This window comes from Talpa occidentalis, unplaced genomic scaffold (assembly GCF_014898055.3).
Source record: "Talpa occidentalis isolate TD23 unplaced genomic scaffold, MPIMG_talOcc4v2.1 talOcc4.9, whole genome shotgun sequence".
Taxonomy (NCBI): domain Eukaryota; kingdom Metazoa; phylum Chordata; class Mammalia; order Eulipotyphla; family Talpidae; genus Talpa; species Talpa occidentalis.
In genome coordinates this window covers 13068165-13093190 of record NW_023605305.1, presented here as the reverse complement: position 1 = coordinate 13093190, position 25026 = coordinate 13068165, and the positions used below count along the sequence as shown (strand labels likewise).

The 25026-nt window shown below is 49.1% G+C and overlaps 1 protein-coding gene across 6 annotated transcripts in view; it reads left to right on the top strand.

The window, feature by feature from the left end:
• Positions 1-25026, top strand: part of ASAP3 (ArfGAP with SH3 domain, ankyrin repeat and PH domain 3) — a 51383-nt gene that overhangs the window by 1331 nt on the left and 25026 nt on the right. For 4 of the 6 annotated variants that reach the window (XM_037501249.2, XM_037501247.2, XM_037501246.2 and 1 more), the window contains exon 1: positions 7158-7286. The exons of 1 other annotated variant lie outside the window; for it this stretch is intronic. In XM_037501249.2, the coding sequence (XP_037357146.1) occupies positions 7158-7286 (129 nt within the window). Of the gene's footprint in view, positions 1-7085; positions 7287-25026 lie in introns of those variants that run through there. One more of the 6 variants, XM_037501251.2, reaches the window with a different exon arrangement.

Sequence of the window (25026 nt, the reverse complement as noted above, 5' to 3'; positions counted from 1 at the left end):
CAGCTTTTAGTCTGAGTGAAATGATGATCCATTAGAGGGCTTTTAGGAGTGAAATGATATGACCTGACATCATTTAAAGGATCACTTGCTGTTCTGTTGATAATGGACTGCAGAGATCTATGGTTAAAGGAGAGAGACCAATTATTAGTTTCCTGAAGTAATACAGGCAAAAGATGAGGGTGACCTAGACCAGGTTGGTTGCAGTGAAATAATGAGTAATGGCGGATTCGGGGTGTTTTTGAGAGAAAGTAAACAGATTTCCTGATGTGAGGGAGGCAGTTTGGTGAGGAAATTTGGCTTTGGGTTGACTTCAGGATGCCCTGTGAGACTTCCAGGTGGGAGTGTCCAGGAGGCAGTTGATACAAGAACCTGGAGTTCACGGGAAGGGTACAGGTTTGAGTTATATGTTTAGGAATCATCAGGATCAAAGTTCTATAAAAATGAACAATGATGTAAAAAATTAAAAATTAAAAAAAATAGAATCAAAGTTCTATTTAAAGTCACGAGACTCAGGGCCTCCCTAGTGGCACAAGGGGTTAAAACTCAGCTCTATGAAACTGTCTGAAGCCACCGCAGCATGAGTTCGATCCCCAGCCATGGATGTGACCCACATGGCACAGCAGACCTCTCCTGTCTCGCCCACTATTCCCCCCAGCAGTGTATTTCAGTATACCTGCCTATTCTGCTCCCCACTCTGTCTCTAGTGGATCCTCTCACCTCATTCCCTGCACCTCTGGCCTGCACCCCAGCTTTTGTATGCATAAATAAATAAATCTTTATAAAAAATAAATGGGATGGGATTTATTTTGGTAAGACTGGATGGGATTATCAGGAGTGAACAGAGAAATAGGAGAGTAGAAGACTAAGGAGAGGGGTTCTCAGTGGTAAGAAATCAGAAAGAGCAGAAAGAACCCACAAAATATTCAATATATCAGGAAGGAGCCATCAGAGTAGGAAAAAGAAAGTCAAGGCTGTATGTGACCTGAAGGCCAAGTGAAGGAAGTATGCAGGAGAAGGGCAAGCAGGGTGAGAACTGACTCTGACCCTGGGGTCGAGCTTGTGACCTTGATGAGAGCAGTTTCAGTGACTAGTGGAGCAAACACTTGATCAGAAAAAGGGCCTCCCTTTTTCTGGCACAGGGGTTAAAGTCTCAGCGCTATCAAGCTATCGCCAGCCACTGTAGCATAAGTTCAGGGGCATAAGTTCAGCAGCATAAGTTGGATCTCCGGCCATGGAGCTGACCCACATGGCACAACAGACATCTCCTGTCTCGCCCGCTGCTCCCCTCAGCAGTGTATTTCAGTAGCAGTGTAGTTCAGCAGATCTGCCTGTTCTGCTCCCCACTTTCTCTGGTGAATCCTCTCACCCCTTGCACTCTGGCCTATATCACATTTCTTGTATGCACAAATAAATAAAAATAAATCTTTAAAAAAAACTTGATCAGAGGAAGCTTTGAAGAATATTGAAGTATAGGCATTGAACTCCTTCCCCAGCTCCTATTGCTGCCCACACATGCTCACAAAGCATGAATCCAGGGCCTCTCTGAGCTCATTTCTTACCCTCCCTCTCAATTCCAGCAACATCTTGGATTCTCCTCTCAACAGATGGCAGTTTGTCTATGACCCAAAATAATCCATTGATGCTGGTGGACAATTGTCCAGGCAGCTGCTCCCTACTCTGTACTTGCTGGCTGAGTGCAGAAATGAAGAGAGGCCTCTAAAGAGGTTCTGTTTAGAAAGTTCTGACAAGGAAAGTGTATGTGCATTAGGTACATCAAACACTGGGATACTTACATTTTTTTTCCTTCTCTATTTTGATCCAGTATGAACTTATAATCTTGGGTATGACATGATATCAAAGGCCTGTAGGTTTCCTAAACCTGGAAATTTAGTGTTGTTGAATTGTTCACATAATATTTAATTAAAAGCAAAAGGTTGTCTTAATTGGGTAAAAGAAAGAATATGTAGGAGGAGAAGCAGATTCCAGAAGGTTTCTCTTTCCACTCCCCACCTTTAACTCCCATAGCACCTCCTTAAGGGCAGTGACGTTGCATCTTATACTTGTTTGAGCCCAAGTTCCTGAGAACTGCCCATTATTTTGCCCATCTTCCACTCTGGCATATACCTAGAGCTGTTAGTCAATGTTTAAGTGAGAGAGGGAATTTCAGGCAGCCCAATTTGTTCTGGGTAGTTCAGGGATCTGGAAACAGCTATTTCATAAATAGTCTGCCTCAAACGCTTCCCTTGAAATAGCCCCAGTCAAGTAAATGTCTATATAGGGTGGTCTGGGCAAACCCCTAGCCAGGCTCACAAAGGAAAAAAGGGAGAAAGCACAAATACACAGGATCATAAATGAAAGAGGAGAAATCACAACGGACACAGCAGAAATCAAAAGAATAATCAGTAACTACTATGAACAGTTATATGGAAACAAGTTCAACAATCTAGAGGAGATGGACAAATTCCTACAACTCTACAATCACCCAAAGCTAGATAAAGAAGAAATAGAACACCTAAACAGACCAATTACAATTAGCGAAATCGAAATGGTAATCAAAAACCTCCCCAAAAATAAAAGCCCAGGACCTGATGGATTTACAAATGAATTCTACCAAACATTCAGAGACGAATTAGTGCCTATCCTTCACAAACTCTTCCAAAAAATTGAGAAGGAAGGGACAATACCAAACACGTTCTATGAAGCCAATATTACACTAATACCAAAACCGAATAAGGACAACACAAAAAAGGAAAACTATAGGCCAATCTCCCTAATGAACACTGATGCAAAAATCCTCAATAAAATTTTAGCTATCAGAATCCAACAATGTATCCATAAGATAATTCACCACGACCAAGTTGGATTCATTCCAGGGGCACAAGGATGGTTTAACATCCGAAAATCAATCAACGTTATCCAACACATCAACAAAAAGAAATATAAAAACCATATGATAATATCAATAGGGTGGTCTGGGGAAATAGCTTGAAATAACTGGAAATTTTCTTGAAGGCCCATGTTTGTTTTTTTCTTCCTAAAATTCCTGAAAATTTTATAATCTATTCTGATAATGTTCTTTGCTGATTCTGTTTCCAAATAATGCTAATAATACACATTCATATATCAGTTTATCATTTGTTGTTCAATCTTCTCCCAAAAGTCTTGAAATAAAATGTACACTTCTGAAAGGTGCCCATCACCAGGAGGACACGGTTCTAGTGTGAGTTTCTGATATGGGTCTTGATATAGAAGTACCATAGCTGCTTTATAAAACAGCAAGAACTTTGTTAGCTTACAAGATATCACGCAGCATTCTGCCTCTGCTGGGTGGCAAGTTGTACTTATAGGAGAGAAAAAGAATATTTTACATGTATTTAATTCGTAAAAAGCACTGTTCTAATTTAGGTAGCATAATTTTCTGATTAAATAAGGAAATACTACAAAAATGGCTTTGGAGTCATGCAGACTGGATTGGAATCTTGCTTACATCACTTATTTATTCTGACTTTACAGAAATTGACCTCTCTACACTTTAGTTTCCCACCTCTAACTTGAAGATGGAAAGAATAATGTTAGCATGCTGTGGGCATTGAGTGAGTGGTAGATAGCAAGGGCTCAAATAAATAAGTGGACCAGAGACCCAGACTGGTGCACAGGCGTTTACAGGCCACAGTGAGAAGTGCTATTGGGGAGTGGGGGCCATCCAGTCCTGTAGGAGCCCCTAGATGGACATTGGGGAAGCTTCCTGAAGGAGCTGACATCTAACTTGACCAGTTGAAAGGAGGTGGGGGAGTCCCAGAAGCAGAGGGAAGACTAGAGAGAGGGTCAAAACCTGGTGGGGAAGCGATGGTGGGAAAAAAGTCTGTAAATGGCAGACACAATGGGATCATACAGGATTGGAGAGCCTTGAAAAGAATCTGGCTTTTATCCAGAGAGCAATGAGGGCCACTGAAAAGTTCTAATCAGGGGAGCAACAGATCATGTATGTGAAATTTAAGGTCAAGGAAATCAGAGAGGACATAAGGGGTGGTAAGGTCTGGACTGGGGTCGAGCTCGAGATGGAGAAGGTGGCCTCTTCTGTGAGGCCTTTAGGAAGTAGTGATAAGACTTGATAATTGGCCGGGGGTGGGTTGTGGGGGGAGAGAGGGGGGACTCGTGGTAGTGCCTTCCAAAAAGGCAGTGACTGAAGGGTACAAGGTATTGAGTTCTGTTTTGGACATGTGGCATTTGAGGTGTCTGTCTGTGAGACAGCCAAGTAAAAACATCCCATAGACATTTGTGTACATAGATCTAAGCCAGAGAAGGGTTGAGGCTGGAGACAGAGACTTGGAAGATTGGCAGACCCACTAATAGTCCCCAAAGATATCTAGGTCCTAACCCTACAACCTGTAAGTGTATTTCATTTGGCAAAAGGAATTTTGCAGAGGTGATTAAGTTATAGATCTTGAGATGGGAAGATTATACTGGGTTTTCTCGGTGGGTGTTACATGTAATTACATATGTTCTTATAAGACGAGGCAGACCGAGATTTGACCACAGAAAAGAAGGCAATATGAGACAGAGCTAGATGCCCTTGAAGATGAAGGAAGTTGGCCACAGGTCAAATAATGCAAGGAATGTAATTCTAGAAGTTGGAAAAGGTAAGGAACTAGGTGTTCCCTAGCCTCTCTGGAGGGAGTGCAGCCCCTCTGATACCTTGATTTCAACCCAATGACATTCATTTCAGGATTCTGACCTCTGGAACTGTAGAGGATAAATGTATTATTCTAAGCCTCTGAGTTTGCTATAATTTTGATACAGCAATGTAATAAGGAACTAATACAGAAGACATCAACATTAATGGTGTAAAGGAAGTTGGTGGAGTTGGATCAAGGTGTGGGTAGAATGAGAAGAGCAGAGGGTCTAATAGAGAGTGCCCGATGAGTCCATCATATTTTAAAAAAGATTTATTTATTTATGCATACAAGAGCTGGGGTGTAGGCCAGATGTATGGAGGGTGAGAGGATTCACCAGAGACAGAGTGGGGAGCAGAACAGGCAGATCTACTGAAATGCACTGCTGAGGGGAGCAGCGGGCGAGACAGGAGAGGTCTGCTGCGCCCTGTGGGTCAGCTCCCTGGCCAGGGATCCAACTCATGCTGCAGTGGCCGTGTATAGCTTCACAATGCTAAGATTTAACCCCTTGCACCACCAGGGAGGCCCATGAGTCCATCATTTAAGACAGCTGCAGAGGAAGTCCATCTAGGGGAGGACCCCCAGAAGGAGCAACCAGAGAGGGAGGAAGACTGCCAAGAAAATGGTTGTCCCACATTTCAAGGGAAAGAGCTTTTCAAGAAGGAGGGTTAATGGTGTCAAACACTCCTAGGAGTCAAGCAAAGAAAGCACCTGTTGCATTTTCAGAGGCGATTGTAGGTGACCTTGAAATAACTCTTTGGACTAGTCAGAGTTGAAAACAAACAGGAGTGGGTTGAGGCGTGGAGTCATGAGCCGGTTTTCACAGCATATTTGTCCTGTCTCCTCCATCAGATTAGACATATTTCTTCAACATTTAAAGCTATTACACAAGTAGTGCATGTTCCTTACTGAAAAGTTAGAATATACACAGATTTGCCAAAAGAAAAACATTACTCATAATATCGTCAGCTGGTAGTATTTCAATGTATTATTATTTTTTTTTTTCTGTGTAAACTGTATAATCCTCTCAATCACTCTACGGGGCAAAATACAATTAGGTCATTTTAAGAGGAGGAAATTCAGGCTTAGAGAAGCAAGCAATTTACCCAGCTGCATACAGCTGATCAACAGCAGTCCCAAGACTAAAATTTAGGCCTGACTCCAAAGCTAATGTTCTTTATTGTGGTGCATCCCTGTTTTGTTATCGTTATTTTATTTATTTATTTTTTCACCTGAAAGGATCTTCCAGAGCACCTAATGCTCCAGAACTAAGCCTAAGTGGATTTCTATCCCGAAGCAGCTCCTTCCTCCACCCAAGACGCTGAGTTAGTGGGTGGGGAGGGATTGCAGTCTTTAGAATGAGCAGGGTTGAAAGGCACCAGACTGGGCCCTGGAAGAGACAAGCAAAGGTAACAGGGCCCGGTAAGGGGGAGCCAGTTACTGAGCACCTATCGGGCACATTCACCTGTCGGGTTCTTTCCCAGCAACCTCACAACCAGCTGGACATCAGACTTCCCATTTCGCAAATAAGGGAAGTAAGGTTTCAAGAAGGGATACAGTTTTCCCCAAATCACACAGGGTCGTCACACAGTCCCCGGAGTAGGGCTTGCGGCTAGCGGACGGGTGCAGGGCCCGGGTGGGTGCAGGGCCGGGTGGGTGCAGGGCCCGGGTGGGTGCAGGGCCCGGGTGGGTGCAGAGCCGGGTGGGTGGCCCAAACGGCGCGCAGAACTCGGGCTGAGAGCAGGGGGCGCGGGACCGGGGAGAGCTGGGGCGATTCGGGGCGAAGTCCAGGCTCCGAGACTGCGGGGCTGGGGGAGAGACCGGAGCCGGGAGGAGTCAGGCCGAAGGCGCGGGGTCGTGGGGCCGGGAACGCCTTGGCAGGAGACGAGGAGGAAAGGGACACTCGGAGACGCGGCGATCGGGGACGGGGCACTAAGGAGGTCGGCGTTGGGGGCGCTTGGGAGGAGGCGGGGCTTGCAGACGGCGAAGCCTGGGGGTGCGGCCCACCAGCCCGGAGAGGGGGCCGCGGGTAGGGCAGCGAGGGCCGGGGCGGGGCTCTCCGGGGCCGGGCGGCCTGGGGGCGGGCCTGGAGGTCTCAGGGCGGGGCCAAAGCCCAGCGAGGGGCCGGGGCGGGGCTCTCCGGGGCCGAGCGGCCTGGGGGCGGGGCCTGGCGGCCTCGGGGCGGGGCCAAAGCCCAGCGAGGGGCCGGGGCGGGGCTCTCCGGGGCCCGGCGGCCAGGGGGCGGGGCCTAAGAGCTCTAGGGGGCGGGGCCGAGGATCCGGAGGGGCGTGGAGTTCCCAGCTACCCGACGCCCCGCGACGCGCTTGGCCCCGGCTCCGGAGTCGGGGGCGGGGCGCGCTGGGGGGGCGGGGCGTGGAGGCCTGGACGGCGCCCGGGGCGGGTGGTGAGGCCGGCTCAGCGCGGTGCAGCCAGCGCCCCCGCTCCCTGCTCCGGCAGCCCCGGTGCCCCCGCCCCGCGCCAGCCATGCCCGAGCAGCTCAGCGTCGCCGAGTTTCTGGCCGTCGCCGCCGAGGACCTCAGCTCCCCGGCCGGGGCCGCCGCCTTTGCCGCCAAGATGCCCCGGTGCCGGGGGGCGGCGCTGGCGCGGGAGGAGGTGAGGGGCCGAGGCGGGAGGGGTCGGGGGTCCAGGCCGGGCCTCGCCTTGACCTTCATAGGCGTGACCCAGCTTGATGTCTCTTACCGCACCCCAGAAACCAACCCCGTCTCTGAATCTGTGAGAACCCAGCGCATCGCGAACTTCTGCGCCCCTCGCCGTCGAGGCCAGGAAGGGCCCAGGGGGCCTTTTGTGAGGGAGCTCGAAGTCACCTTGATGACAGACGTAACAGGTCGGGGACATGCCCCCGAGGCCCTTGTGACCTGCCCTGTCGTGCGAGGGGAGCGGGGGGGGGGGCTCAGCGCCTTTCTGCATCTGTTGGGGTTTTCATCTCGAGACCCCACAAGTGTGCCCCCCAGTCACTCTCCTGGAGAACAGGCAGGCCTTCCTGCCTCGGTCCAGAACTGACTTCTCCCGGGCTGCAGTGAGGCCCCGTCCCCCGGGCTGTTAGTTCTGCGATCTGGGATCTGGCCGGTGTTTGTGGAATGAATGCGAATGAGAAGGAGCCAGGAGTGAGGTTCACCTTGGCCAGGCTGTTGGCAAGTTTAGAGGCTTCCCCCCTCCCCTCTCCTCTTTGTCTTTCTCTGCAAAGCGTCCCAGGCCTTTTCTTTCGCCCTAGCAGGCTGCCCCACCCCATTCCCCTGCTCATTGGAGTTCATTCCTCTCCCCAGACCTTCTGTGCTTTCCCAAGCCTCCTCTTCAGGGAATATTCTGGGACAGACACTCCAGTACTTTGGGCCAGGGGATAATAAAGTGCTTTTGCAACTTCCTTTCAGAAGATTCCCTGAACTGGGCCCCACTGAACTGGGGCCCCTGAATTGGGGCATTCTGGACCCAGAAGGGACTGTTGCCTTCCAATCTTCCTAAGAGTGTTGAGTAGCGACAGTGTGGGAGACACAAAGCTCAATAGTTCATAATACCCTTGGCTGATCAGTGTCTTGGACAGTCTGTCCTCCTCTCTGAACTTACACCCTCCAACTCTGTGTATCACTTTGTAAGGATGATACAAAATTGTGGAAAGAAGATTGACTTTGGGGAAGGCCGGCCTGTGTTCAAATTCTGGACTTGTAATTTGCCAGTATGTGAACTTGGGTGCCCTGATCTGCATAAGCTCCATTTTCGGCATCTATAAAATGGGGGTAGCGATGTTTACCTGACAGGGCATGGTGTTACATGAGTCAGTGTGTGTAAAGCATGCCTCCTGATAAAGGGAATGATTATCCGGTTAATTGACAGCTCTTTCGGCAGTGATTGGTCCTCAGTTCTCTTATAGAGCTCAACCTAGTGTTTTGCTCATAATAGGGGTATGTGTTTTAGTGACATTAAGAAGTCGTCAGTACTTTGGCCTCCTTTCTTGGCAGCTTGGAATTCACTGCCTGTGAATGTGGATATCTAACTGGGAGATCGCACAGCCTTATCCTGAGGAGAGTGCTTCCTCAAGTTTGTCTTCATAGACTTGCGTTACTTGACCTAAAAGAGCTCAGTACCGTCGTGGGCATCCTTAGGGCTTTCACAGTTCACCCTCTTCTCTGGGTTGTTCATTAAAATGTTAAATCAAAGCAAGAACAGCAGAAGGGGCTGCACTCTGAACTCTTGTCCAGGGACAGAAATGCCTGTTTATGCCCTTGCATCTGGCCTTTGTGGCTCACTTGTGTGTTCCGGGGGAGGGGTAAGTGGGGGACCCTTGGAATGGGTCTGGAGACCACAGCAGGCCCTGGTGAGGGCACAGCTTTGCTGTAATTCAAATCTGACAAAACCTAGCCTCCATTGCCTCTGGGACTTCGTTTTTTTTGCACGTAAGTGTTCATTTTTGCAACTGAAAAGCTTGTGGCACCCAAATACAGTGTCTCTCTTTAGCATTTCATTGCCCAAAAAGTTAGAATCTGACCTTTGGATTGGACTTTCCTGAGGTCCCTGTTTGGTTTGCATTCATGTTTATATTTACCCGTAGTTTGATGCTGGCATTCCCTTTCACCAGGTACTCCCTGCTTTTTTTTTTTTTTTTTTTTTTTTCATTTTAATTGTGAAACTGCAAATGTCAGGGAATATTAATGAGTATAATATTCTGTGACCCTCCTTCTTCCTGTCCTGGGCCCCCACCCTTACATCCATCATCTCAGTGATACTCACAGTAACAGGGGTGAAAATGGGTTGCCTAGGTCCCACTTGGGTCTGTGTGACTCAAGGATGTTCTCTGTTCAGTTGTTGTTTCTTTTTTAAGATTTATTTATTTACAAGAGCTGGGGTACAGGCCAGAGGTGCGGGAGGGTGAGAGGATTCACCAGAGACAGAGCTGGGAGCAGAACAGGCAGACGGACTGAAAGCTGCACTGAGGGGAGCAGTGGGCGAGTCAGGAGAGGTCTGCCGCACAATCTGGGTATCTCCCTGGCTGGCTGGCAATCGAACCTGCGCTGCAGAGGCTGTGGACAGCTTCACAGTGCTGCACTCAACGCGCTGCGCCACCGGGGAGGCCCTGTTCTTTGCTCAGTTCTCCATGCCATCTCTGTGCTAGGCACCAAAGACAAAGATACTGCTCTGGTTTGCTGGCTGGTTGGGAAGATGCAGCCATTCTCAGGGAGATAAGTAGGAACTCCAGGAGTCTGTCCTGAGTGCCCATAGAGGCTGGTGGAGCAGGGAAGAGAGAACAGTAAGGATGGTGCAGTCAGGGAGAGCTTCCTGGAGAAGGTGACACCTTCAGATGGGTCTTAAGGATGGAAAGCTCCACAAATCAGAAAGTACTAGTAGATGAATTTGGAGAATTGGAGGGAAGAGAGCCTAGCATATTCAGGAACAAAGTAAGCCATTTTGACCAGTGCTGAGAATTCATGGGATACTGTACATCTCAGTTACCAGTGGGTCTTAGATAAAGCTGTCTGCCACAAATAGGGGATCTTCAAAGACGTGTGTGTGTGTGTGTGTGTGTGTGTGGAGAGAAAGATTGATTTAGTGCCATGTTAATTGCACAAAGGGCATAATTTTTAATTAAAAATTTGAAAGACATGGGGACTCCCTGGTGATGCAAGAGGTTAAGCACTGCACTACGAAGCAATCCGCAGCCCCTGCAGCAAGAGTTCACTACCCAGCCGGCCAGGGAGCAACCCACATGGCAAAGCAGAGCTCTTTCCGTCTTGCCTGCTGCTCCCCTCAGCAGTGTATTTCAGTCAGTCTGCCTGTTTTGTTCCCCACTCTGTTTCTGGTGAATCCTCTCACCCCCCACATCTCTGGCCTGTACCCCAGCTTTTGCATGCATAAATAAATAAATCTTTAAAAAAAATTTAAAAGACATAACAGAAAAGGCTAAAGTGATGACTTTTCAATCCCTATACTCTCCCCAGAGGTAAATGCTGTGGAAATGTGTGTGCTTCCCAGTGTATGTCCTTAGGGAAAATACATTATTGCTGAGGGAGTAGCGGTTAGGAGGGAATGTTTACCTGAATTGGTGTCATGTTTTGTAATGCATAGTTTGACATTTTATCAGTGTCAAATTTATCTTTTCCTTTGTGACTTCAGCCTTTTTGAATCTTGGATTTATTCTTAATATTCTTGTGAATTTTACATTCTGCTTGGTTCTGTGTCTAATCCCTTTACCAAAAATAGTAAAATTTTCATTTTACAAAAAATAATAAAAATGATATCCTCATGGAGATTGTTTATAAGAAACATAAGCTTATTTACGCTGCAGGGATATCTATTTTAAGGAATTCGGGGTGCCTCATGGAATTGAAGGGTCGTAAGTAAGACCTCGATAGGGCCTCACTTGAGGCAGGGAAGTTGTCAGGAACAAAGGCAGCTGCTTCATCATTCTCGCCCCTGTTTCTTTCTGTATATTGAGCTGTGCTTTTCCTCACTTGTCATCACCCAAGCCCAGAACGCAGCTTCAGCCCCCATATTCACGTGACCTCATCTGTCCAGCATCTAAAGGTAACCCAGCCAGTCTTGTGCCCCACTTCCAAGTTCCTGACAGAGAATTTGGGGGCCCAGCTCAGTTTCTGGATTGATTCCAGAAGCTGGGTCTCCACCCCTGGTTTCATCAGCAGAGGTCGTGGAGGGATAGAATCAGGCAGGGTAAACATGGCCACAGAAACCTGTAGGAGGGGACACATCTCAGGGAAGAGAGAGGGCCTGGAGGTCCATGTCCAAGGGGTACTTCCATTGCTTTTGGCACAATCTGAGCTCCTGGGAGAGCCACTGAGCTCATCCTGTTTTGTGCTACCCTGGTTACCTAGGTATAGCTGCACCCCAGTTTGGCAAGCTCAGGTGAAGGGGAATTAAAAGGACGGACTGGAGAGCTAAGGACGTGCAGCAAGACTTGAAGGGCCCTGAATGTCAATGAGCTTTTGACTGGACAGTCAGAACCAGTGGCAACAGTTACGTTGCCCGAGGAGATGAGGCCAGCCCTGCCAGGGGACACAGCAGCTCTGCAGTGTAGTGCCTGGGACTGCTCCAGGCCAGGCCCTGTGTTAGGCACATGGCAGATACATGGCTCAGTAAAAAGAGAGGCAATTCTTGCTCTGCAGAGCTTTTAGTCTTCTGGGGAAGATAGCAGTAAACAGGTAAACAATCAAACAAGTTGGGAACTGTACCTTGTAATAAGTGAATTGAGGGCTCATCTTCCTGGTCAGCTACCTTGAAGTTCCTAGGGCCTCATCTCTTCCCATGTTAGCCTGTCTCCCCAGGCAGTCTCACCCACACCCATGGTTTTAGTTCTCTCCCATCTGTAGTTGACTCACACACTGTACCTCCAGCCCAGACCCTCGTGTCCAACTGCTCACTTGGCTGTTTCACTTAGCTGTCTCAACATGTCCAGAACCACATTCCCCCCAGGCTGGCCCTTCCAGTGCTAACTTCTCAGGGAGTGGAGCCTCCCTCTGTGCTGTTACACATACCAGGAGCCTTGTACCTCCACATTCATACTTTGTTTCCCAAGGACATCAATTTTTCCTTCTACGCATTTCTGAGTCTGCCCGCTTCTCTCCATCCCTGCCCCAGCCCCCACCACCATCATCTCTCCCCTGGAACACCACAGTGGCCTCCTAACTAGTCTGTTTTTCTCTAGCTCAGTTCTCCTTAATAGCTCCGTATCTCTGCCCTTAGCAATGTAAATTTTACATTTGTTTGTATATTCTTTTTTAAAATAACATTTCTCACTAGGTTTTGCCTTCGATAGCATCTAATCTCACCTTATCTAATCCCTGGAAAGTACCATAGCGCCATCATAAGTACTCAGAAAATATTGGTTGGATAACATACATGAAAGAAGAAAACTAAAAAGGATCACTAATAGAGATTAAAGGTGTGTGTATGGGGTGGGGGTGCTCCAGATGGAGGGAACAGCTTGGGCAGAGGTCCCCAAGTGATAAAGAATCTGGAGTATCGGGCCTCCCCGGTGGCGCAGCGGTTGAGCGCTGGGTTGCGAAGCTGCCCACGGCCTCTGCTGCGCCGGTTCGATCCCCTGCCGCTCCCCGGCCACCGGAGGAGGGTCCCGCATGGCGCGCAGACCTCTCCTGCCGCCCGCTGCTCCCCTCAGCAGTGTACTAAGGTCCTTCTGCCTGCTCTGCTCCCCGCTCTGGCTCTGGTGAATTCTCTCACCCTCCCGCACTTCTGACTGTACCCAGTGCATGTATAAACAAAACAAACAAACAAACAAACAAACAAATAAATAAATAAAACATGCCTCTATAAAAAAAAAATAAAAAAAAAAAATCTGGAGTATCTGTGACTCTGAGAGGAGGCCAGAGGGGAAGAAACACGGCCAGCTGCAAATGGAAGAGTAACACCATCATTTGGTTTGGGAAGGTAGGCAGGGGAGAGAACATAGTGAAGCTTGCAGGCCCCGATAACAGTTTGGATTTTATTCTATAGGTAAGCCATGTGATCCAAATTCTCTTTTAGAAAGATCATGCCAGCCACTGAGTAGAAACTGGATGGGAGCGGGCAGGAGAGGAGCTAAGGAGGGTGTTGCTGTTGTTCATTAGAGAGATGATGGTGGCATCCTGGGATGGGTGGAGAGAAGTGGGCAGATTCTGGAAGTGTTTTATAAGTAGAAACATCAGGGTTTGATGATGGGATGCATGTAGGGGGAGTGGTCAAGAATGGTTCCCAAATTTCTAAAGGAAGGGGAAATCTAGGAGAGCAGATTTGGGAGAACATCAAGAATTCTGTATAGGTCTTTGAGATATCCAGATTGTTGGATATATGAGTCTAGAGGTCAAAGTCATGGTGATACACATTTGAGAGTTGTCGGCGTTGAGATAGCAGGGTTCAGTCACGCATCTGTGTGAGTATGTACTGGCAACATTCCCAGAGCGTCCTATTCAGTAGCTGTATCTTAGGTTCTTATTGCAGTAACAGAAACCAACCTGAGTTGATGCAAACAGAAAAGGAGTTGGTTGAAAGGGAATATTCAATAGTTCACAGAATTTCTGGGAAGCTGGAGAAATGGGGTTAGGCAGCAGGCAGGATCTCAGCCAAAGTCACTGCACTGAGCCAGTTTGGTGAGGACACTGCTGCCACAAACTAAATATCACAGCTTGTTCTGCTGCTGTCCCCTGAGCACTGGGCTCCATCTCTGCTGTTGCCACCTATGTAAAATGGATCTTCTGCTCTGTGCTTCTAAGTCAGTCTGCAGTGATTCCCTCTGACTGACCAGCCCTACCTTACCTGCCTGTACCCTTAGCTGCAAGGGAGGCTGGAAAAGGAAGAAATCAGTCATGTTAGCTTTCACAGATAGCAAGCTCTACTTGACAGCAAGTTATTTCCCAGAGGTAGGATGGATGTACAGAGGGCTGACAGGCAAAAAATGACAAATATCCTTGACAGTAGGGTTGTCTGGGAATCTGCATTTAAACCAGCACCCTAGGATGCTTGTGCAGGTGGTCAGTCCAAGAACCAATGTGCTCATGTGGCATTAGCTGGTGTTTAAGACTGGGGGTCTGGACAAGATCCCCCTGGGAGAAGAATGAAGGGGGCCGGGACCCAAACTCTGGGGAGCTCCAGCATCCAGAGATGGGGATGGGGAAAGGTGTTAATAAAGGAGACTGAGGCGTGCAGACCTCTCCTGCCGCCCGCTGCTCCCCTCAGCAGTGTACTTCGGTCCTTCTGCCTGCTCTGCTCCCCGCTCTGGCTCTGGTGGTGAATTCTCTCACCCTCCCATGCTTCTGACTGTACCCAGTGCATGTATAAACAAAACAAACAAACAAACAAATAAATAAATCTTAAATAAAATAAAAAATACATGCCTCTTTAAAAAAAAAAAAAAAAAAAAATAAAGGAGACTGAGAAGGAGCTGCCGGTGGAAGGAAGGAAGGTGGGTAATGAAGAGAGTGCAGTGCCTTGGAAGCTGGGATGTTTCCATGAGGGAGCGTTGCTCAGCTCTGTCAGATGATGCCAAAGGTCCAAAGGCAAAATAAGAATAACAGAGACACGATCCCCGGCCTTGGCAACATGAAAGCCATCGATGACCTTCAAACAGGTGTAGTGCTCCCTCCACACTGCCTGGACTGATTTAAGGAAAGGGCAGAAGGGACGTTCTTCTAAGAAAGGGAGCACAGACATGGGTGGTGAACAGGAACTTGGTCCGAGAGGGTTTTTCAGGATAGGCTTAGAACCAGCCCCCCTGATCCCAGCCTCTTCACATACCAGACTGTCTCTACATTAAGGACAGAGGGCCTCCAAGGAGCTGTCAACCTCAAACCCAGTCTCGAAAGTTGTTGGCCTCAAATTCAATCTCCACTCCCCAATTTCAGCCTCTAGTGCTCACTTCCTTGCCTGGCGTTCAGCAGTTTCTGGCCACTGACATAACATGGGCGGGTTTGGGGATAGAAACTGGAACATTCAGGTCAGAGCAGAAGGAAAATGCTGTTGCTGAAGGCAATTTGATAGTATAGTCCTTAAACAGATGTGATCGCAAGAAGGGTCCTTTGGGAGCCTGGTGCTCAGGCCCAGGGCCCATGAGGTAATGAGGCCCACTATAGCAGGGTCCTGCCCCCCCACTGTCCTAGGAATGTGGTGATTGGGCCTCACTGGGGGGTCACTGGAGGCACTATAGAGGCTGAGCTAGGAACAGCTGCTAAATGTTCTCAGCTGGTTTTTGACCTTGACTAAGCTTTTAAGAACTTCAGATACAGCAGACTCCACCCAACCTACTGAATCAGAATCTCCTAGGGGTGAGGCCTGGATAAGTGAGTGGTTCTGAGTTCCCCACACCACTCTGATGAGCAGTCGGGGTGACAACTATTGTGGTGAGCTGCTGCATGCCCACGTACGGTCGTGATCTGTTAGCTTCTGTTTATTGAACAGAAGGTGGAGTGGTAGGTCCCGAGGGCACAGGGGTGGCAAGACACAGCATTCCATCCTGGAAGGAGAAGGACTCTTGCCCATGAATATGATTGGCAACTCACAGCATACAGGGAAGAGGCTGAGGTCTGGGGAGAGAGTCCAGAAACTGAAGTCACACAGACCCAGGTTTGAATTCCTATTGGTCATGTAACTTGGGTGAATGACGACCTTTCTGAACCTCAGTTTCCCCATCTATACATCAGGGATGATAATAACTCCTCGTTGTTTGAGGAAGTTACATATAAAGCTTCTAGCATATTCCTGGCACATAGCAGATACTTAATAAGTTGTTTTAATTCCCTTTTACTAAAAACAAAAATGTAACTATGCTGTGGGATAGTTAAAGACATAAGGAACCACAAGAGAGAAGAGGGGGAAATTGCAATAGGCATAAGGTGGGGCTGTGCTGGCAGCTAAGCAAAAAGAGAAAGCTTATGTACTTTGCAAGTGTCAGATGCACAGCTGAGTCCAGTGCTGGACAGGGCGGCTTCTTCCCTCAGCTCTGCCTTCTACTCTCTCCCACTCACCCCTTTTTTTGTCACACATTTGTTGAGAGCCAGCCCAGAAGCTCTCAGGCCTGCACATTATAGTCCCTTGGTTACTGTTAGGTAGGTATTTTTTTTTTTTTAAGATTTATTTTTATTTATTTATACAAGCACTGGGTACAGTCAGAAGCACGGGAGGGTGAGAGAATTCACCAGAGCCAGAGCAGGGAGCAGAGCAGGCAGAAGGACCGAAGTACACTGCTGAGGGGAGCAGCGGGCGGCAGGAGAGGTCTGCGCACCATGCGGGACCCTCCTCCGGTGGCCGGGGAGCAGCCGGGGATCGAACTGGCGCCGCAGAGGCCGCAGGCAGCTTCGCAACCCAGCGCTCAACTGCTGCGCCACCGGGGAGGCCCTATCTTACGAGAATTTTATCTCAATTAAAAAAAAAAATCCCTACCGGGCCTCCCCGGTGGCGCAGCGGTTGAGCGCTGGGTTGCGAAGCTGCCCACGGCCTCTGCAGCGCCGGTTCGATCCCCGGCTGCTCCCCGGCCACCGGAGGAGGGTCCCGCATGGTGCGCAGACCTCTCCTGCCGCCCGCTGCTCCCCTCAGCAGTGTACTTCTGTCCTTCTGCCTGCTCTGCTCCCCGCTCTGGCTCTGGTGAATTCTCTCACCCTCCCGCACTTCTGACTGTACCCAGTGCATGTGTAAACAAAACAAACAAATAAATAAATAAATAAAAACATGCCTCTATTTAAAAAAAAAAAATTCTCGTAAGATAAAATTGATCATTGTGAATTTGCCTATACTGGACAGCTCGTATGAATGAAGTCCCACAATAGGAGGCCTTTTGTCCCCAGCTTCTTTCAGTTCACCTTATGTTTTCATGGTTCTTTCATGTCACCTGAAGTGGTTAGAAGCAATAATAATAGGAATAGCACAAACCAGGCTGCGCTGTGGGCTTTCCCATGCATGAACCCTGTCACCCCCAGCAGACGCTAAGGCTAGAGAAATGAAATAGCTTAGTAATAGGGTCACCGTACAGGTAACATACAGGATACCCAAGCAATAGCCGGGTCAGACTTCTCATACTTAAAACATTACTCAGCCATTTTCTGAATTCAAATATAGCTGCCAATCCTGTATTGATTTTTGCTAAATCTGGTAACTCTTTTAACAGTAAGTGTCCAGTCTTGGGGATTCAGAACGCATGGGAGTGCTTCACCTCTCACTCCACACCCCCACCCCAGGGACTCTGACTTAATAGCTTCTAGTGAGGTTCTGGCCTCTTTTGCAACCCTTCAGGGGATTCCCCTGGGCAGCCTGAGGAGACAGAGATAGTGTCTACAGGCAGGGTAGCTCCCAAGCAGCCCTCCCTGTGTGCCAGGGAAGTTTAAATGCCTGACTACATTCAGTCCCATGAGATCGGTGCTGTTATTATCCTATGTGACAGATGGGGAAACAGAGGCTGGAGATGCTAGCCCCTTGCCCCGGGTCTCACTGCTAAGAGAACTGGAACCAGAATTTGGACCTCACAACTATGAGGTCTTAACTCCTGTGTTCCCAAAGGGCCTTACTAATATCTGTTCATTCATTCGCCCATTTATTTTGCAAGTGTCTCCTGCACCAGGCTCTGGGCTAGGTGTGCTGGACACGAAGCCAAAGGGGCCAGTCCCTGCCCTTTTCAAGTTTTCAGCCCCAAAGAGAAAATTGAAGTATAAATAAGGGCCATGAACGGTCTCATAAAAGTCTGTGTAGGGTGGCATAAAGGTTGGGGGTGAGTTCTGGAGGGGTCAGTTCTGTCTGGTAGGGAGGGGGCCCTATGAAGCTTTGCTAGGTTAGGGGAGGGGGGACTCTCCAGGCAGGCACAGCAGTGTGAGCAAAGCTCTCTGTCACCCTGAAACAGCCTGACATGTTAAAGAAACTGGGCTGGTGTTAAAGGGATTAGTGATGGCTGTCAAGCCCAGGGGGAGGCAGGGAGGGATCCCACTAGGCCAAAGAGAGAAGCCTGAGGATGGGAGTCTGGGGCCCTCCACCACTCTGTCCAGGAGGGCAGGCTGGGTTTCCCCCAGGCTGGCTGGGCCTCAGGGCTTGGGGCCAGGGCTCAGCTGGGAATCTTCGGTGGACTGTCCAGCAGAGTTCTTGCTCTCTTAGCTCATCACTGCTGAGCAGTCTCCTGAGGAAAAGCCCAGCCAGGAAACTTGGAGCTTGCAGAGGCCTGAGCATACATCGAGGGTGGGGCTCCCTTCCTGCAGCCCCTCTTCCTCCCCACTTCCCACCACCCCGTAAGGGGCAGCTGCTGAGGCTGAGCTGGCAAGGCTGGACAGGTTCCCAGGCTTGGGGGCCCAACTGAGGGGGCGCACGGCCAGTCACAGGCTCCAGCAGCGCAGGAAGGAAAACAGCGAGAGGCTGAGGGATCCTGAAATAATAAATGGCAGGGCTGGCAGGCGTCTTCCATGTCGCCGCCCAACCCCTTCGTTTTAAGCAAGGAGTCAACCAAGGGGGACAAGACGGGGCAGGTCACACCGGGGGGCTGGGCAGACCGGGGCTGGCCCTCCCAGGGCTTGCTGGGTAGCTACTGCAGGGGCTGCAGGGCAGGGGCTGCAGGTCAGCGGCCAGCTAGGCTGGGGTCCCCCTCCATATGGATGATACAGAGGAGACCCCTGTACTCCTCCAGCATGGCCCCAGCCCACACTCTTGGGTGCTGGGGGTGGGGACTTACCCATATGAAAGCCATCTGGAGACTTTTTGTTCCTGCTGGTGGCTGAGATTGGAGCAGCCTTGCAGGATATGATTAACTTGGACTCTGAGCCCCAGAGCACTGACCTGAAGAGAATTTGGAGGTCATGTCCATCAGGTCTAAATTGTACACATGGGGAAACTGAGGCACAGAAAGAAGAAGGAACTTACCTAGCGGGATTGGCGGCAGGGACAGGCCTAACATTCAATATTGTCCTTCCCCACCCCCTCCTCCCCCCCCCGCCCCTCCCCTTCCCTTTAGAGCTTTTGGTCTTATGCCTTGTGCTGCTCTCTCTGGAAAGCCCTTCGCTCAAAATGTCTGTCTTCCCTTTCAAGATGCCTGACCTCAGCCATTAGAAAAAACATGACTTAATTGAATCTTCACTGCAATCCTTGAAGAAATGATGGGAGCTCTGAGAGCTGGGATTTACCTCACAGTTTGCTATAACTTGCTATAACTTGAAAGAGGGCTCTGGAGGCAGAGGACTCTTCTGAGAGCTGAGCCCCAGCCTCAGTTTCCTCATCTGCAATATGGGGAGCACCTCACAGGGTTGTTGAAGAGACTGAAAGAGGTCACAGAAGTGAAATGCCTTTCCAGAGTGAGAACTCAGGAGATGGATCGGGGCCTGGATTCATGCCAGGAAGGAGACTCATTCTGGGAGTTTGGATGTGATCCTGCCGGTTGGGCGCTCTGCTCCCCATCACCCTGGCACATGTGTGGACAAGGCTGCCCCCTTTCTCCCGCCTTGTCTGGGTCCACAGCCAAGACCCACAAGAACTTCACCACAGGAATTTATCGAGTCTCTCCTCTCTCATTTAGAGCCCTGCAGGAACCTCTCTTCACTTATAGGCTGAAACTGGAAGGTTTTGGTTAAAAACATGAACTCTGAAGCCTGACACCCTGGGTTCAAGTGTAGGTTCTACCACTTGGGTCAGCGCCATAGCTCCCTAGGCCTCAGTTTCCTCATCTGGCCAAACCTCCTGGGGTTGTTGAAAGGATTACATGAATAATACCAAGTATATCAAGTGCTTAGAATAAAGCCTGGAACAGGGCAGTGACAGGAGCATGTGCTCAGCTCTCCTTTGTTATTAGCATAGTTTCCCAGCAGGTCATTTCAGGCCCTGCTTAGCCCTGAGGCCTCCCAGCTCACCACTTCCCCGCTGGCCCTGTAAGTGCTGGCTCCAGGAAACTCCTGGCTGTTCCCCAGATGTACTGAGGCTTCTCTGGGAAGCCCTCTCCTCTCTTCCCCTTTCCCACTTCTACCAAAGTCTCCCTGTTTTCAAGGCTCTGATGAGGCTTCACTTCATCCCAGGATGGGGAGTGTGCTTCTCCTGCATGCCCCCTCACCCCCAGGCTTTTTCTCTGTTGCAGGCAGGTGACAGCCCTTTGTAAGTGCTGTCTACATCTACATTCTGCCTCTACCTCGGGACTGTGAGCACCATCGGGGCAGGGCCTGACATCCTGTCTCCCAGCACCTGCCAGGGCCTCCTACAGTGTGCCAGGGACTCTGTTAGAGACTTTATTGCAGCCCCTCCCACTGCCCCAAAGCATGGAGAGGGCCAGATTTGGGATCCCAGAGTGGACAATTATTAGGGGAGTGGAGCTGACTGGGACTACCCTGAAGCTAGCAAATACTTCTGGGTCCCACCCTTCCCCCCTCCTCTCGGCCACCCAGGAAGCATCCTCCCTGCCTTTCTCTAGATCTGGATGTTGGACAGATGGGTGAGGAAAAGCAAAGTTAGAGCATGATAGCCGCACGACAGCTCATGCTTGCAGGAGTGACACGCTCTCCTAATCTGTATGATCTGATTCTCAGGGGCAGTTGGATTCCAGGACTGGAGAATCAGTGCCTGCTGGTCCCATTTTGCAGATGGCAAGCCTAGATGACAAGGTCTTGGAGCCAGTGAGGAATTGGGTCCAGAGTGGAACCCAGGTCTCCTCACCCTCCATCCTGTGTGCTTTCTACCTGTGTCCTCTTTGTAATTGGGCGATGGAGTTTGGTGGTTGCCTGGACCCCTTCCCGCCCCCTTCAAGGACCTTGCTGATAAGCCCTTGCCCTCTGCTGGTCCGGGACTGCAGGCCCTCAAGGCTGACTACTCCAAAACCAGACTCTTTCCCATCCCAGACAGATGTCCTTTGAAAGGGAACCAGATCAGTGTCCAAAGGTGCAAGGACTAGGATCAGGTAACTATGATGACTATTTTGCCGGTCTGCTAGCCCTCACATCGTTCTCATTATGGAGGTTTTGGCAGATGCACAGAAACAGAACAGAATGATGAACTTCCATTTGCCCATAACCCAGTCCTATCCAGTCCACACCCCCACCCTGCTTCCCTGACTCTCGTCTTATTGAAGCAAATTGCAAACGTTTTCTTTCTTTCACTATGGATTTGTAAGCAGTCAGGACGTCTTTGTTTCCATAACTACAATATCATATTGTATCTGTGTTCTTGTGCCCAGCACAGGAACAGTAATCTCTAAACATCAATTTCCCAGTCCTCAGGGGTCTCCTCGCTGCCTTTGTAGTCTCTGCATACTGCTGCGTCCCCAGGTCTGGTTCCACAAGCTGCTCCATCCTCTGCATATCCTAGAAATGAGAAGCCGAAATTTATTTTTTTGCGTTGTATATATCATCTTATTAAATGTTTTAAGTGTAATTTGGGTTGCTCATTAAAATACCATATTTTAATTTTCAAGTTTAGCATAGAGTACGTATGAGTTCATCTTCTTTGTAGACATCAGAGATACAAAGACCAGTGTTCTGCCACCTTCTGGGGAACCCACGTCACTGAGCTCTACCTGTGACAGTGGCACTTTTAGGATAAATTGATTGAAAATTATGGAAAAAGACAAATAACTGCCATGAATTTAGGAATGCTTTGAATGATTTCTGTGTCTTATCGGTCAGAAGAGCTGCATACACCCTCAAACCGTGGTCCTGTATATTTGTGAGGCTTTCTTTTTATTGGTCTGTAGTGAATGTGGCTTCACGGGGCTCTGGTAGTAACTCCTTGGCCCTCCCAGGTCTGGGGCTTGCAGAATGAACAAGGAATTGAGACTGTAATAGTGTGGGTTCCATCTCCACACTATGGTTCCAGTTCCATCTCCATCGAGTCTGTGCTCTGGCTGTGTGAGCTCAGGTAACTTTCTTTACCTCTCTGAGCCTCATTGATCCATCAGCCAGATGGGAATAGAAGCAGTGGCTGTCTTATTGGGTGTTCTGAGTCTTAAAGGGTGGACGTCAAACTGATTTACACGCTATAAAGCCCAGTACAAGTTTGGTTTGTATTCTTTCCTTTGTTTGTGTGTCCAATAAAAGGGGCAAGAAACTCAGCCAAGCCTTTTTTTTTTTTAATTTGTAAAAGGAGGAGATATTATGAAATTATCGCTAATATTTTCTGAAGACATTCTCAAGGGACAACAGAATGGCCCAAAGCAAGGATAGAAAATGGTTTACATCTTCTGTGCCCGCTCTAGTTTAATTGGTAGCACTCTCTTGGCAGAATGAGGACCCATACCCAGGTTAGTGGGAAAAATAGTGCGATTGATTCATTATGGCTATAATGGTCATGGGATGCCACAAAAGTTGTGCATACACCCCATATTATAATAATCCAAAAGAGTCAATATCTGAGGGTGAAATTAAATCTGAAGCTCTCAAGGCTTTAGCTTTAGCCGCTCTGTCCCCTTGGCTGAATTGCTATGGTAACCGCAGCTGGCTCTGAGAAATCACAGGAATGAAGAATGGGTCCCATTGATGAATCCTGACCCAGAGAGGGGCATACAGAAGGCCCTTCCAAGCAGGGTAACTGGGCACGGACTTAGTACTGCCATTGTGGTCTTTTGCCTACAGAAAACACAAACCAAAAAGCCAGAGCACTGTGTGTGTGTGTGGGTGCGTGGCTATCCTACTGAAGAGAAAATAGATTTGTTCAAGAGAAGTTCCCAGGACTGAGAGAGAGAAGAGTTAGGGAGACATAGCTACTTCAGCTTAAACAGAGGAAATTCCTAAGGAAGAATGTGCAAACTCTGGAGAAAGTGAGTGCCCCATCACCTGAAATATTCAAGGGTGTCGAGTGGTAGGGCATGACTCAGGTACTGGATTTTGGGTTAGTACTGATGGCCACTTAGATTTCTCTCAAGGCCAAATGTCAAAAGCCCCATGGAAGAGCCTGGGCAGGGTTATGACAAAAGCAGGTAAACCATGGAACACCAGGGACAAGTCTGAGCTTGGAAAACCAATTGAAGGCCTTGAGGCAGCCTTGCCTGGCTGGTCCTAGACAAAGCCTAGATTCCAGCTAGTGGCACTGTCCTTTGTGCCCCCAGCACCTAGCCGCAACCCCCCCCCCCACACACACACCTGATATACCATAGAGGCTACGAGTTATCAGTCATTTGTACCCTAGCGTGAATGATTTTTAGGTGGGTAAGAAAAGGTTGGTTAGAATTCACCCCTCTTGTGCTCCTTTGGGCACCTGCGTGTTTAAATGTCTGTTTGTCTCTTGAAGGAAAGGGCCATGCTTGGCTGAAAGAGGCACCAATAGATGCTTACGGAAACGAAGGATTGAACAAATGAGCAATGCACCTTGACCTGCCCACTCTTCCCACAGCAAGCCTCCCTCCTCTAGTAGTTTATACCCAGTGCTCCTCTCCACCTCCACCCTTGCCATCTCACAGCCTCTCAGTCTCCTCTCTGCCTGTCCAGTGCTCGGAGTCAAGCATTACAGGGACCCCTTCCCTGTTCCTCTCAAGCAGACACAACCCTCCTGCCCCCTGGCTCCCACCTTGTTTATCTTCCATTACAGACCCAATCACATCGCATTGTTAGTATCTAGCAATATTTGCTTGGCTCTTTCTTTCCCCAGATGTTGATGCCTTGAGAGCTGAGAGTGTGTCTTTACATGGGTGTGAACACACAGTAGGCACCCAAAAACTAGTTGAAGGAAGGAATAGCTGTGTGAACCTTGGTTGCTAATAGCAGCAGGGACAGGGGTAGTATCTTGCTGGGAAGGGTTTTCCCCATATAAGTCAGACAAGGGCATCAAGAGACAGTCCATGGGCGATTCAGGTGCGTTTCACCTGCCTGCACCAGTTAGAGCTGGGTCAGCTCCAGGTGACAGAATACGCAGCATAACAGTGGCTCAGATGAGGTGGACATTTATTCTCTCTCCTCTTTCTTTCTTTCTTTCTTTTTTTTTTTTAAAGATTTATTTATTTATTTATTTATTTATACAAGCACTGGGTACAGTCAGAAGTGTGGGAGGGTGAGAGTATTCACCAGAGCCAGAGAGGGGAGCAGAGCAGGCAGAAGGACCGAAGTACACTGCTGAGGGGAGCAGCGGGCGGCAGGAGAGGTCTGCGCGCCATGTGGGACCCTCCTCCGGTGGCCGGGGAGCAGCCGGGGAATCGAACCAGCTGTGCAGAGGCTGCAGACAGGTTCGCAACTCAGCGCTCAACCACTGCGCCACGGGGGAGGCCCTCTCTTTCTTTCTTTCTTTCTCTCTCTCTCTCTCTCTCTCTCTCTCTCTCTCTCTCTCTCTTTCTCTCTTTCTCTCTTTCTCTCTCTTTCTCTCTCTCTGTCTCTCTCTCTCTTTCTTTCTTTCTTTCTGGAATCGAACTCGTGCTGCAGTGGCTGCGGATAACTTCATAGGTTGTGTCTTAACCCCTTGCGCCACCAGGGAGGCCCCAAGGTAGACGTTTATTCCTCTTTCATATAAAAGAAGTCTACTGATATGTAGTCTAGGGCTGGTCGGGCGACTTCCCATCACCAGGGACAAACAAGGCTTCTGTTTTTTGCCTCTGCCAGCCACAACATGTGGCTTCTACCGCATAGTCTAGGATGGCTGCCTGAGCTCCAGACATCACCACAGAGAACAAAAGGAAGAGCAGGGGCACGTTTGTTCTCGCCACTGAGCCAGCACCGACATATTATCACCTGCATAGTTCATGTTAGGGTTCACTCTTGGCAGTCTACATTCCGTGAATTTTGACAAGTATATGGTGACATATATCCACTCTCACAGTATCACACAGAGCTGTTTCATCGCCCTAAATATCCTTTCTGCTCCACCTGGTCATCCCTCCCTCCCCCCTCAGATCTTTGTACCATCGCGGTAGCTTTGCTTGTTCTAGAAGGTCATATAGTTCGAGTTACACGGTACGTAGCCTTTGCAGACTGGC